This window comes from Eschrichtius robustus, chromosome 1 (assembly GCF_028021215.1).
Source record: "Eschrichtius robustus isolate mEscRob2 chromosome 1, mEscRob2.pri, whole genome shotgun sequence".
In the NCBI taxonomy this organism is placed as follows: domain Eukaryota; kingdom Metazoa; phylum Chordata; class Mammalia; order Artiodactyla; family Eschrichtiidae; genus Eschrichtius; species Eschrichtius robustus.
Genome location: NC_090824.1, coordinates 112,945,466 through 112,961,037, shown reverse-complemented (window position 1 = coordinate 112,961,037; position 15,572 = coordinate 112,945,466). Strand labels below are relative to the sequence as shown.

The window sequence follows — 15,572 nt, the reverse complement described above, 5'->3', positions numbered from 1 at the left end:
CCCCATTCAGAACATGGAGTTGGAAAAAGTGTTGTTTTTTTTTTTCCCTCTTGATTGTGAGATAGTTTACGATAAGTTAAAAACACAAAAACATTTTATTGCAAGAAAGTCCATGATGTATGGACGCAGTACTTAAGACTGCTTGCTGTTTCTAATATAGTGGAATAGTTGATGCCGTCAGAAAGTTTGAAACCCAGGCAAAATAGAGATTGATCTGTTCCTACTGAATCAGAGTTTCACATCTTTTACCATTAAGTTTGAAAAAAAATTACTAGACGTGTACATAGTTTGTCAGATTAATTTTAGTGCATGGTGGTATTTGATGGAGTTGTATTTTCCTTAAGCATTTTGATTTCCTTGTTAAAGTGTCTTCTTTTCTGTATTATACTCTACTATAAAAGGTAGTTTTAAGAAACATAAATGCCACTCTTGTTATAAAATCTTTAAAAAAAAAAAAAAGAGTCATGCACCACAATGTTCATCGCAGCTGTATTTACAATAGCCAGGACATGGAAGCAACCTAAGTGTCCATCGAGAGATGAATGGATAAAGAAGATGTGGCACATATATACAATGGAATATTACTCAGCCATAAAAAGAAACGATATTGAGTTATTTGTAGTGAGGTGGATGGACCTAGAGTCCGTCATACAGAGTGAAGTAAGTCAGAAAGAGAAAAACAAATACCGTATGCTAACACATATATATGGAATCTAAAAAAAAAAAAAAAAAAGGTTCTGAAAAACCTAGGGGCAGGACAGGAATAAAGATGCAGATGTAGAGAATGGACTTGAGGACACGAGGAGGGGGAAGGGTAAGCTGGGAGGAAGTGAGAGAGTGGCATGGACATATATACCCTGCCAAATGTAAAATAGCTAGCTAGTGGGAAGCAGCTGCATAGCACAGGGAGAGCAGCTCGGTGCTTTGTGACCACCTAGAGGGGTGGGATAGGGAGGGTGGGAGGGAGACGCAAGAGGGAGGAGATATGGGGTTATATGGATGCTTATAGCTGATTCACTTTGTTATACAGCAGAAACTAACACACCATTGTAAAGCAATTATACTCCAATAAAAATGTTAATTAAAAAAAAAAAACTAAGATTGTCACTTGGTCAAGAGACTGTCAAACAAGGAAGTTGTCTATATTGAAAACAAGATAATCGAAGTAGATGAAAAAAAATGTTTGCTTTCTTAAAGCTAGAAAAGTAAAATTATAATTAATCTTATTTTTGGTAAAAATAAACTTAAATTTAAAATAATATTGTGAGTTTTAATACACTTACTTTTCAATTTGTAAATATTTTTCACCCACTTTAATGTTCTGGAAAAAAAATAACCATTAAAAAATGCATAAAAACGTCTGTGCAGTTTTACTTTTGCCTTAGGCTCCAGTATGGCTCATCAAGACACTGCTGGATCCTGTATTTAAGATTTTGCGGGACTTCCCCGGTGGTGTAGTGGTTAAGAATCTGCCTTCCAATGCAGGGGACACGGGTTCGACCCCTGGTTGGGGAACTAAGATCCCACATGCTGCAGGGCAAGTAAGCCCACGCGCCACAACTCCTGAGCCCGTGCGCTCTGAGCTCGCCCACTGCAACTAGAGAGAAGCCAGTGCGAGCAATGAAGAGCCTGTATACCGCAACTAAGACCTGACGCAGCCAAATAAATAAACAAATATTAAAAAAAAAAAAGATTTTGTTATTTTGTTCATTATGATTTTTTACATTAATTTTTATTTAAAAATATTGCATTAAGATATTATTTATCTTGATTATTGAGCTTTTGGTGCCCCCTTTAAATTGAGGGTGAAGTTGAGCGGGATCCTGTAGTGTTGAATAAGGCATTCGGTATGTCCATTGGTTATAGCACTGGCAGAATAATTGTGGGCAGGGAAGGCACACCCTTGGCTGGAATAGGTATTCCTGTGAGGGGATCTCGGCCTCGGCTATATGTTGGAAGTAGCTGAGGAGCTTGTAAAATGCCTGATGATCAGATTGTACCCCAGACCAGTACGTCAATGTATGAAAGTGGGATCTAAACATCAGTGATTATTAAAGCTCCCCAGGTTGTTCAGTGTGCACCCTAGGCTGAGAACCATTGATCTGCAGCAGTACTTCTTAAACTTCAGGATGCACATGAATCATCTGGAGAGCTTGTTAAAATGCAGATGTATTAGCTTTGGGGTCTGAGAGTCTGCATTTATGAAAAGCTGTTGCTGCTGGTCTGGTGACCACACTTTAAGTAGCAAAGATTCATGGTGTGTTAGAGAAATTCCGGTGTTTTAATCTCACCAACTGTAGGCCACAGTTGAGTCCAGGTTTCAAGTGGACAAACCCAGCAGACTGTTGGCACCACTTCCAGGTGTCTGAGCTAACATTTTAAATCCTGAATCTTGGGTGAATATACCCATAACAAATTCAGCCCTACCCAAGCACATATTTTGTCCTCCTTTGTCTAATAACCCTATAATCTGTTCCCATTCATGCACTCTGGAATTCTGCTGATACAAATTGGAAAGATCCTATAACTCCGGTGTATATGCTGCTTTCCCATAGCCAACCTTGTACTTAGACTCCTAGGCTAAGCTGGGATTTTATTCCTCTTAGTGGCCTGAAGGTAGTAAATAGTGGAGGTGTTGCTGAGGAGAATGGGCATCTCAGTTTTTATGCTAGAGAAGGCTGCTTGGAAGGAGGGAGAAGGAAAACTGCTTTTTTCAGCAGAAAGGTTTTGGGGTTTTGGGATTCAAAGTTAGGCTTCCTCTTAGTTTACACATCCCCATCCCAAGACACAGAGTCCCACTTCTCAACCTTTGCCCTTATCTTCGATCTGGCAGGGTTGTACTTTTAAATGGCATTGCAGATCTGCAAACCATACACACAGGCATAGGGCTAGATCCTCAGCCAGATCTCTCATGGGGCATTAAGGTTGCTAAATGAAGACATGTTCAAAGAACTAGATGCCTTGAAGTTATATACTGTTTATGTAAACACTATAGATTTTTTTCCTTAGTTAATTTTTAAAGTGAGAATGAGTAAAGAAAGTTGAAATATTTCTTTGAATGTATGAATTGCCATTTGTTAGTCAGTGAATATTTAGAAGGGCCTTTAATGTCCGAGATGCTGTGTCATATTGACAGTAGATTCATATGTTGTTGATCATTAACTTTTTTTTTTTTTTCACAGAAACTTATTGGAGAAGTGTTTAATATTGTGAGCCAACAGTCTACTGCTCGACCTGGCTGCATTATTGAACTCAATGCAATAACCAACCAAGTAAAAACATGCTTGTGAATTGGTGATACTAACATACTTTGTCCCAGAGTGCTTAATGTGCATAAGATACACAGTTGAACCTTGAACAACTTGGGGGTTAGGAACACTGACCCTTCTCACTATAGAAAATCCACGTATAACTTACAGTCAGCTTTCTGCATCCTCAGTTCTGCATCTGCATACACAGTTAACTGCAGATTGAGTAGTCCTGTAATAATTACTATTGAAAAAAATTCCCATGTAAGGGGACCTGTGCAGTTCAAGAGTCAACTATATTTCATTTCAGAATAGTTCTCTTGTTTGATACTAAATATAGCCAACTTCTCTTGATTTCCTTAGTGAAAATCTCCAATGATTTACGAATTCTTCGTCTCCAGTTGCATTGTATCTGTAGCCCTATTTCCTGTTTAAAGGTCATTTGATTCAGTCAGGGAAGCCATGAAGGAAAATACAGTACAGCTGCATAGAGGCTCGGTTTGTGGTTTTTCTTTTTCTATTGTTACTCATTTCAACTCAGTAGATGGTGACATCAGCTTTAAGAGTGTTTGCTTTGTTAGGCTGAGTATTAGATATTTTTATGAGATCCATTAAAATGAAGATAGAAGTAGGATCAAAGTATGCATTTACTTTCTAAGTACAGGTCTTTTGTGTAGGCACTGTTCTTTCCTAGCCCCTACCTAGAAAAGAAGGAGAACCCTTCCCTCTACAGGGAGTTTGTAAATCCCATTATAGCCCTCGTATTTGTTTCTTCAGGATCATGTTTATGGACTGAAGGGGACAGAAGTAATATATTCATTCCAAATATGAAAAAAGTTTACTTTGATGAGGAAGTTACCAACTATTTTCAAACAAGGGAATGAAGAAAGAGCCAACCATATTTAAAAACAAATATAGTATTATGTCATTATTTTTCCATGATGCCTTGCACATTCTGTTGGGGAAAATGTAATAATTTCCACCAATGTAGAGAAATTACCACATCAGCTCTTGACAACAGAAATGTGGCTGCTGGACTCAAATTACTAACGCCTCCTAGGAAACCCTTAACTTGTGATTTCCTTTTTTTCACTCCATAGGGATATGGGAGAAGAGTGTATTAGCTTCAACCCACAAATGTCTTAATTTTTAATGAACTGCGAGTTAAATTCATTTCCCCAGTGTAGCCCCTTCTCTACTCTGTACCATGGGATATTATTACAGACCTCTTTCACCTAGCATTTTGCTTTTTACTTCATACTTATTGAAGATTTTTCCCTTTCCATTTGTGGCTATCTTTATCACAAGGGCTGGTAAACTGCAAGCACTGATAAATGGCTTAGGCTTATAAATCATTCTATGTTTGTTTCCAATGTGCTGTATGCTTTCTGTATCCATGAAAGCATCACCCTTCCCTTTTCTTTCATTTATTCTTCTTCCCTGGGGGAGGTGACCTTTTATGCTATGAATGTGAAGGGATTTTTTTATGTTTCTGTATGGAGAGACATAAAAATACCTTATAACTTTCATAAAAATTTTGTGGGTCAACCTAATGTCATAGTCATTTTATTTCCTTCTATCAATACTATGAAAGGAGGCTGATTTGCTTTATTCTCTAAGATTATAGCCCATCCATTCAGTGCCAAGATTATCATAGCTGCTTGCCTTCCTTGAAATCTGTGGGGCAGCCATCAAATTGTCTTGACCTACTTCCATAATAAGCTTTTGTTCGGATTTAGCCTTTCCTTGAATTTCAGTTCACTTTTGTGATTCTAAGTAGCTATTTGTGATTATCTTTACTCTTCTCTGTGTGGTCCCAAACATGATTTTGTAGCATCAGCTGACTGTGATGTTTCATCTATTCTTTTAGAAATCTTAGTTACTTAAATGTAAATACATTTCTTCAGAGATGTGTCATTCCCACTGGCTGTTATAGGATCCTTCATAATTCCCACTAGACAGACTTATTGGAAGTACTTTGAGGACCTTTCTGGTTGTTTTTTTTTTTTTTTTTTTTTTTGGTTCTCAAGTAGAATTAGAAAAAGAACCTATGGTAGTGTGCTTAATATGGTCTGCATGGCCACCTCCAGCCAGTCATGAGACCTGATATTTTTGAACTCAGAGTGGCCTAGATTACTTAACTGTTTTTTTGAGATGCAAACCTGTTGATTTGTTTTTACTAGAGTTTCACAGTTCTGCTATTGACTATAGCATCTTTGAAAGTAATTTATCTAATGATTTTTTTCTCTTGCTTTTTCCATTCTAATTAGTCATTCTATAAAGAATAGAAATTGTTAGAGAGATTTTTTTCTTCTATTTTATATTAGGGTTCTTGGGGAGGTAGTGGGTGGAAGATACAGAATTTCAAAGATAAAACTTTACTTTTTTCATATTTGTAGTGTGGCTCAAATACACAGTTGCTTCATGTGTTTCAAGAAGACTTCATTAGAGGATATAAACCACATAAGGAAGATATGGAGAAAAAGGAAACAGAAATATTTTTTCAACCATCACAAGGTACTTTTAAAAAATAGTCTTGAGTTCTATACCTTAATCTTAGAAAACCTCCAAACTTTCATTGAGTGTCGATCTTTATATCAAAAGTCATCACTCATGATTTTTGGCAAATACACCAGTTCTATCAGAAATGCTTTTTTGTAGGTGAAGAACACATGAGGGTAAAAATTATATTTTGAAAGACAGGTTCTCTGGTGACATAGCCTTTTGCCAAGAAATGTTATTTATGAAACCTAGTTTTATTGTTTAAAAACTTAACTTTAGTTGTTCAACTCCACAATTAAATTATTTTGATTGGTAGTAAGTATCCCTCTGGTATCTTAAGGAAGCCAATTAATATAAGTCTACTAAAGATTATTGATAACTATAGGAGGAAGATATTATGTTGTATGGTATACCAGGAAGCTTAGGTACGCTTAGGTATTATGTTGTATGGTATACCAGGAATTAAAGGTACCATCTCATAGTTTTCCTCTCTGAAGGGTTGTATTTCTTTCTTCTTCTTGTGAAAGAAAGTAGTTCTCCTAAGACCTTTCAAGAACAAACCGTATGATATTTAAACTTTATTATTTAGCTTAAAATATTCCTTTTAGAAGTTATACTTTGTAATTATAAAACTTTCATGTTCTATTTGAAAATGAAATTTGAAAATAGAACATACTGAGTAGAATACTTTCTGTTTGAAGGTAGGAAAGACATGTCCTACTTTAAGAATTCATTTTCTGTGATTAATAGTTTTTAGTTTACAAAGGGTTTCCAGATACTTTATCTCATTTGGTTACAGATTGTAAGTATCTAGAAGGACATATTTAATTTTCTTCGTATAGCTTTTATCACAGAATTATGTATAGTCATTTAAGGAAGGTATTTCTACTGAATTTGTACCGTTAATTTCGTTTTCTTTAGTGGAAAATCACAGTGAGTTCTGTCTTCTGTGAGGCTTAGCTCAAACATCTTTTCACCCCTCAGACTAATAATTTTTTCCCTTTCATGCATCTTTCTTCATAGATCAGAACTTTTCTTCTTTCTAAGTTATTCAGTTGTCACGTTCAGTTTTATTTCACTGTCACTATAGCATAACAGTACTGTATAGATTTAAAATGTGCTTTTCCATAGTATTTCACCTTTACTTGGGTTAAACTTTTTTATATGCTTTCCTGCAAATCTAACTATCAATTATCATGCTACTTCTGACAGGGAATACATGCCAACCTACTAGAAAACAATGCTTATATAAGGTTGGTATTTTTTAAATAATATTTTTAATTGGAAGACCTGCATTTAAAAATATTATTTTATTTCCCTCTTTTGAGATATATATATATATATATATATATATTTTTTTTTTTTTTTTTTTTTTTTTGGCTTGTGGGATCTTAGTTCCCCAACCAGGGATCGAACCTGGGCCCATGGCAGTGAAAGCACCAAGTCCTAACCACTGGACCGCCAGGGAATTCCCTTGATATTTCTTCTTCTTTTTTTTTTTTTTTTTCTTTTTGTTGGGGTATAGTTGCTTTACAATGTTGTGTTAGTTTCTGCTGTACAGCGAAGTGAATCAGCTATATGTATACATATATCCCCTCTTTTTTGGATTTCCTTCCCATTTAGGTCACCACAGAGCACTGAGTAGAGTTCCTTAGGCTATATAGCAGGTTCTCATTAGTTATCTATTTTATACATATTAGTGTATATATGTCAATCCCAGATATTTCTTTATGTCACTGTGAAATCAGGCCGAAAGATTTCCTGATGCTTTTCTTGGTTTTCCTTTAGTTTTTGTACAAAGTTTCTCTTGATTTTATAGCTGTTTTCTTAAGGGACTTGAAATGTGTATTTCTCCTCTTCCCTGACCGTGCTGTATTTTGTATTTTCTAAGTTTTAGTTAAAAATTAATTACTCTTTTAATTAAGAAAACTGCCAGTTACAGACAAAAAGTAGAGTGCGTAGTTAAAGGAACCTTCCTATGCCCATAACTTAGATTGATGATTTTAAGATTTTGTCACCTGCTTTATCTACCCTATTTTCTTTTCTTTTCCTTTTTTCCTGAAATATTTTAAAGCAAACTCAGCCATCATGTTGTTTCGCTCCTGTGTACTTTATGCATTTCTAAAAATGACTTTCTTACATGTGTGCTGTTATCACATTGATAAAATAACAAAATTTCTCAGAATTCTGTAATAACTAGTCCATATTTACTTCATTTAATTGTCTCAAAAAAATATCAGGGTTATTTGTTCTTAATTTGTTTGGATCCGTATCCATATAGAGTCCACACACTGTGTTTCATTTTTTAAGAGTCTTTTAAGCTAAAGTAGTCCCCCTTTATACTCTTATCATGCCACAGACTTGTTTTAGAGAAAGTTATTTTATAGGAATTTCTCTGACCAGTTACTTCATTTAAAATTTTTCCTGTAAAGTGCAAATTACCTCTGTAGACTTGATTTGATCCAGGTTCAACTTCCTAGGTGTTGCTTTGTTCATCATAGAAGGTCATAAGAAAGAACATAATGTTAGGATGTCTCGTTTTTAGTGATGCTAAGATTCAGAAAATTCACCTGGTGGCACCAGTGTAAAACTTGCCAGCAATCTATTATCTCATGGTTTCTTCCATTGATATTGTTGCTTTCCAATCAATTATTTCATTAAGGATTGCACAAGTGTGATTTTCTAGTTTTATCAGTTCTCATTTATTTATTAGCTGGAAAGCATTTGTAAGGAAAAGCTTTCCCTTATCAATGGCAGCTTTTTGGCTATTTTGAAATATTTTTAGGAAAGCGAGAGTAAGTGCTTAGTTCTTTCCCTTTAATTGATGATTTTGCTTAGTTCTTTCCCTTTAATTGATGATTTCAAAGGAGTTTGTGCCCAGGTTGCTGCCAGTCGTTACGGATGAATTTATTGTTGTTGTTGTCTTTCTTTTTGTTTTGTGAATCATTATGAACCCATTTTAGAAAAACTACTGAAGAATAATACGCATACAAAGATATACTCATATCACTCATGAATTTTTATGTACTTAGCATATTTCAGTCAGTTTGCAGTCATAATTCTAATGCTTGCGTTGTCCTGTATTAGGCTAGTGAAGACCCTTTCAAGTTGGTCCTGAGTCCTTTTGACACAACCTCATTATTTTTGATAGTTTGCTTTCTTTCAGGCACAGCAAGATATGCCAGGCTTATCTTGTAGATAGCCTTTGCAAGAATGGAGTCATCCCTCCAAACTGTTCCTTTCAATGGAGCATGGTATTTAGAGGCCACAATTTGGGTTTTAGCCGTGCTCATTGCCAATGAGTTGCCACTATGGGTTTTCTTTTTTTTTTCTCTTTTTTCTCCTTTCCTTCCTTCCTTCCTTCCTTCCTTCCTTCCTTCCTTCCTTCCTTCCTTCCTTCCTTCCTTCCTTCCTTCCCTCCTCCCTCCCTCCATCCCTCCCTTCCTTCCTTCCTTTTTTATCAAATGAAAGAGTCTTTAAATTCTATACTGCTTCACAATTTTCAAAAGTTTCACACCCACAATTTCATATAATGTATAGGTTTTCATTTTTAAAGAAAGTTTTTGTTGTCCTTTGTAGATCTCGTTTTCATATATGAAAAATGCAGTTGTCAATAGGGAAAATTATGTTCACAAATAATGTCTTTTCATAAAAAAATGCATAAAATTTCTAAAAAGTCTCTCCTGCACCGCCATCATTGGCCCTCCACCCATGACTATTAATTTTTTTAAAAAATGCTATTTTACATATAGAAAAAGCAGGATACATGTTTACTTCATTCTTTCCATTTAATTGCCAATTTTCCAATTAAGGAGTTAGTGCCCCAGTTACTTCAGGGGGCATCCAGTGAGGCTGACTTGCTCCTGTTCTTTTTCTCCCTCTCTTGCTCTTGCATTCTCTCTCTGTGTCTTTCTCTTCCTTTCTCTCTTCCTTTCTGTTCTTCCTTCTGGTCCTCTTATCCTTCCTTTCCTTTTTTTCTTATGTGCCCTCTCTCTTTTGGTATTCTTATGAACTCAGTGTGTTTTAATAAATTGTATTCATTTTTATTCTTTGATGCTCAAATTGTCCCATCTTTGACCAGTAGGTATCCCTTCATGTTGACTTTTGTACTTTTGTTGTAGCCCTGTTAGTCTTAGATAGCCACCTAACTTTTAGCATAAAAGTTATATAAAACTGCTTCTAGGGGCTTCCCTGGTGGCGCAGTGGTTGAGAGTCTGCCTGCTAATGCAGGGGGCACGGGTTCGAGCCCTGGTCTGGGAAGATCCCACATGCCGCGGAGCAGCTAGGCCCGTGAGCCACAACTACTGAGCCTGCGTGTCTGGAGCTTGTGCTCCGCAACAAGAGAGGCCACGATAGTGAGAGGCCTGCGCACCGCGATGAAGAGTGGCCCCCGCTTGCCGCAACTGGAGAGAGCCCTCGCACAGAAACAAAGACTCAACACAGCCAAAAATAAATAAATAAAAATAAACTAAATAGTTTAGTCTCATAGTAACAAAAAAAAAAAAAAACTGCTTCTATACATCTATTCTTCCCTTTCCTCCCAACTTCTATACATATCAAGAGATTTTGTTTAAAATGCCTTTCTCTTAACCCTATAGAAACATGTTAACTTAAATATTCTTTTCCTTTAACAATAGGATACCGACCACCACCATTTTCAGAAAAGTTCTTTCTAGTAGTAATTGAAAAAGACAGCAATAATTGCTCTATTCTCCATATGTGGCACCTTCATCTTAAATCTGTACAGGCATGTTTAGGTAAGTAATTATATTACAGTTTTATGTAGAGATGATATGAAATAAATTCATTTTACTGGATATGCTTTAGGTTGGTTAATTCTTTAAAATGAAGATCCAGTGAACTGTAAATTGAGTTGCTGAATTGAAGTATGTATAAGCCAAACTTTTAATTACAAGGCCATAAATCATTAATGAAACAGGTTAATCTAAAAACAAACCAGTCAACGGGCACATTAGACATATTGAAAAAAAAAGTTTGATTGATTTATTTTTTAATTAATATTTATTAAATGCCTATTATGACTCTGTTCTAGATACCATGTCTCTATAAATCAGTTTTGCCCATAGAATTAATGTTGTATTTTTTTGTTGGTTAATACACACTGCCATCTGATACCATACACATTAGCTTTAGCATCACTAAAAGAAGATTTGCTATTTAGAAAAATGTGATTGAGCATCTGACGTTCAAAAGGGGAACTGGTTTTGTAGAATATTAGGAAATGCAGCAGTGATTAAAAAAATTATTTCAGCCATGCTTTTGCTATACATATTCATATTGATGTCTTAGCAAATTAGAAGATCTGTAATATGAAGTACAGAAATTGATTATGAATCTTTCTTTTTAAAACAAACTTACTTTTTGAGAGATACTTGTTTAAATGAAGAAATGCATAGTTAGCCATATCAAACTGAATCTACTTTAAACTGATTAACCCAAGATATTTGAGAGTTTTGAAAATATTTTATTATTTCTGATGGTTATATAATTTTAATGATTTTATACATGCTAAACATTTAATACAGAGAAATAATAATGTATATGTCTTTTGTTCTCTTTGTAATCCACATTATCACAAAACTGTGTAAATAGCAGTTCTAACTGGGCCATGAACTGGGACTGGAAAAGCCAAATGATTCAATAGAACCTTTACCTGTGCCTAGTTGAGGCTAATCTTCTTGTGGTAGGAGGAATCCAAAAAAATTTTCAAAGCCTTTGGAGTTAATTCTTGGCGTTACATGTTGTTCCACAGGAATGCAAGAGTAGAGGGATCTATTGATAAAAGCTTGTCAGGAAGAGAATTTTATTTTTATTTTTTTTAATTGAGGTAACATTGGTTTATAAAATCATATAAGTTTCATGTGTATAGCATTCTAATTTGACTTCTGTATACACTACAGTGTGCTCACCACCAAAAGTAGAGTTTCCATCTGTCACCATAGAGTTGACTCCCTTTACCCATTTTGCCCTTCCCCACCCCCTTTCCCCTCTGGTAACCACCCATCTGTTCTCTGTATCTATGTGTTAGTCTTTGTTTTGTTTTGTTTGTTCACTTACTACTTTTAAAAACGATTCCACATATGAGTGAAACCATGCAGTATTTGTCTTTCTCCATCTGACTTATTTCACTTAGCATAATACCCTCCGGGAAGAGAATTCTTAACCCACCGGAGAATATAGTATTTTCTAGAGTTGGGCACAGAGCCAGGAATGGTTCTCAAGAGATTAATAGAGGTAGTAACAGATCCTTGTGGTAGGATAGGAATCATGTGATGCCTTCTGTCCCCCTGCTTATGAAGGAAGTATCCCACTGCTGTTCCCCTCAGGTCAGGGCTAGTGTAGAGTTGCCTTACTTACTCTGTTTGTGACAGCAGTAAAAGGTCACAAACAGTAAGATTACAATAGAAGCAAACAAATCATATGCTATCTTTAGCTTTGACATAAAGCATCTATATTTTGGTTCTAAAATGTGCAGCAGATTTAACATGGTGTACATTGCCATTAAAGCTGATATGTGAATTTAGCAGTGTGTTGAAAATCCTGGCAAAGGGTGAAGTGATAGACTTACATTTAGGTGGGGAAGGAACATTTGGAGTACCTTCTAGGTACCAGGCACTGATATAGTTACTTTATATATGTGAGATAGATGTTACCCTCAGTTTACTAATGGAATAATATTAAGTAACTTGACCAGATGACACATCTAGTTTGTCACAGACTAAGTTTCAAAATTAGGTCTTCTGGCTTTAAAGCCTCTCTTTTGCTTTTTTCCCCTGCTCTTATTTTCTTTCTTTGCATGAGATATATACATTAGAAAATTGCCTGGTTTGTAGAAAGAGAAATGATTCAATTCAGCCTTATTTTGCAGGTGAGAAAATAGCTAGAGATGATGAAGTACCTTGCTTAAGGCAACATATCTAGTTAGTTTTAGAGTAGGAGTAGTATTTCTGTCTTCTGACTACTGATTCAAGTTTGTCATCTTGTTCTATTTTACAAAAAATGTTTTCACATTTCTTATTTAGTGGTCTGCCATTATAAAAGAGGTCGACATATTTAAAATCCACCAGAAGCAAAAGGGGATTGATTATTATCTCTCCGTATTCTGGTGCTACTCGGGATGTACAAAGCTAATAAGACCTCATCCTTGCCCTTGATGAATTCATAGTCTAATGGGGGGAGGGAGATGGGCATACAAATAAAAATGTGATGCAAAGTATCTCTTACATGTAGCAGAAGCACAGATAACTAAATCTGCTTAGAGATTTACACTCCACCTGAATGTGAAAGCTGGAAACTTTCTGGACAGAGATCAAGGTCAATATGCTTACAAAGCCATTCAACTAATACTATCTTAAATTTGTTTGGAACTTTTATATGTTCTTGAGATCTTGTTTATTATCTTGTTTCAGCACTTGATAGTTAGTAGGCTGGTATTTTAGTGTCTTCTTTACCGTTAGCTAATTTTATGACCTAAGGAAAATCATTACGCTTTCCAAGTTTAAATTTCTTCATCTATTAAGTGAGGCAGTAACTTGTTATTTCTCAAAGTTTGATTTATGACCCATCTGTTTCAGAAACACCTTGGCTGCTTATTAATGCAGATTTATGGGATCTACCCCAAAACAACTGAGTCAGTGTTTCTGTGGTTAGGCCTGAGAACCTTCATGTTAAAAGTTCCTCAAGCTTTTGATGTGTTTTAAAGGTTGAGAACACTGGGCTAGAGAACTTGTTTTTTTTCTAGATCGTACATGTTGTGATTCTTCACTGACAATATCCCAGTGATATAATTGGTGATGCTAAGAAAGAGTAAAATAGTTAAAAAAAAAAATTCTATCAAGGTAACTGAGCAAAAGTTTGAAAATTGATCTTGTCTCCAGAGCACTTTTAAGAAACCATGTTTCTTAAATCATCACAAAATATTATTCTAGCTCATGTATATAGTGATGATACTAATGTATTTCATAATTTCATAATTTATTTTCAAAGCTAAAGCTTCAGAAGGTGTTTCATCAGAGAGTCTACTTTCAGTCCCTGGACAGAAGAACGTAGACTCTTCTCCAGAAACCTCTCCTAGTATGAGCCCCATGCCACATTCTTCATCAATTGCCAACCTTCAAACTGCTAGTAAACTGATTCTGGGTTCTAGACTGGTATATAGCCAACCTCTTGATCTCCCAGTAGGAGTTGAAGTAATAAGAGCAACGCCTTCAGCAGGTAACATAACTTAAAGACCGGACAGTTGTAGCTCAGAGCAATCTTCAGTGCATAAAATGGGTGAACTCTTCTGAAATATGTGCAGAGTTGACACTGAAATAAAGATTTGTTCTCTACTAATGATACCTCTGTTTAGAAACATGTCTATTTTAGAAATAATTTCCTGTGATAAATGTAATCAGCTTGGCAGAAAATAGTGTGAACGTTTTAATGCAAGGTTTCTTGCCTACGCTGTGATTTCCTATAAATAGGAATACTGTGATAGTGAAATTGCAAAGAAAAATATGGTCATATGTGAATTATTGAAGCTTTTTTTTTTTTAAATTAAGGCTTTTCATTCACATTATTGCTATTATTAAGTATGTTTGACCAAGAGTTGGCAGATACTTTGGGGGGAAAATGTAGGATACAGGATTAGAGTTTGGTTTGCCTAGAGTGATACTGACATTAGCAAGGTTGGTAAAGTAGTTTAAAGAGCAGGACTGGCATCTGTATTTTAAAATGTTCTGTCATTTGTGGAATTTGAATTGGGTTCCTCGAATAGTGTTTTTGGGGAACCAGAATTGGAGGTTCAAGACTATTCTAATTACTGGGGAATGATTTTGAGTATGAGGTTCTCTTACTCATCCCTAACACAGGTTTGGAATCAGAGTTGGAAAGTCCACATTAAGAGTTTACTCTGGGCTTTTGTGGCTGGTGCAGATTTAGGTCAGCTTTTGAATCTTTCAAAGTATTTGGAAAGTTTAGGATACACTCAAATAAGTTTATTGGAATTAATAATGATAAATAATATTTTGCAGGGACTCTGTAAAATGCTTTCAAATGTCTTGTTGGACAGTAAAACTCCAAGGGAAGTAGTAACGTGATCCCTATTATTTAGATAGAACAGGCTCGGATGTTTAAGTGGCTTTCCCACTGTTAGGAAGGTATTGATAGAATGGAACTTGAATCCAGGCCTTCTGATCCCAATCTTAATCACTATTACCCCTCATCTTATAGTTGTTTTTTTTTTTTAAATTAATTTATTTATTTTTGGCTGCGTTGGGTCTTCGTTGCTGCGTGCGGGCTTTCTCTGGTCGTGGCGAGCGGGGTCTACTCTTTGCTGTGGTGCGCGCGGGCTTCTCGTTGCGGTGGCTTATCTTGTTGCGGAGCACGGGCTCTAGGCACGGGTCTTAGTAGTTGCAGCATGTGGGCTCAGTAGTTGTAGCTTGCGGGCTCTAGAGCACAGGCTCAGTAGTTGTGGCGCACGGGCTTAGTTGCTCCTCGGCATGTGGGATCTTCCAGGGCCAGGGCTCGAACCCGTGTCCCCTGCATTGGCAGGTGGACTCTCAACCACTGCGCCACCAGGGAAGTCCCTCCCCTCATGTTATAGTTGACAGTAGATGGGAAGTGTTAGTCTTTGGCAGTCAGGAATAAATATGAGGGTTCTGGTTCAGTGTTAGGAGAGCATGAATTAAACCTGGTGAAGAAGGTGAGATCTAGTGTCTGTTTAGCTGACTGAAAACATTTTGTGGTGCAGGTAGATCTAGTGTCTGGATTATTTGAGGGCCAGTTAGGGGAATTTGAAAGGCAAATTTTAATGACTAT

At 36.1% G+C, this 15,572-nt stretch overlaps 1 protein-coding gene across 2 annotated transcripts in view; it reads left to right on the top strand.

Annotated features, from left to right (window-relative positions):
* Positions 1–15,572, top strand: part of DMXL2 (Dmx like 2) — a 158,636-nt gene that overhangs the window by 77,450 nt on the left and 65,614 nt on the right. For both annotated transcript variants that reach the window (XM_068551638.1, XM_068551629.1), the window contains exons 14-17: positions 3,183–3,272; positions 5,648–5,765; positions 10,388–10,507; positions 13,758–13,985. In XM_068551638.1, coding sequence (XP_068407739.1) covers positions 3,183–3,272; positions 5,648–5,765; positions 10,388–10,507; positions 13,758–13,985 — 556 coding nt within the window. The remainder of the gene's footprint in view (positions 1–3,182; positions 3,273–5,647; positions 5,766–10,387; positions 10,508–13,757; positions 13,986–15,572) is intronic.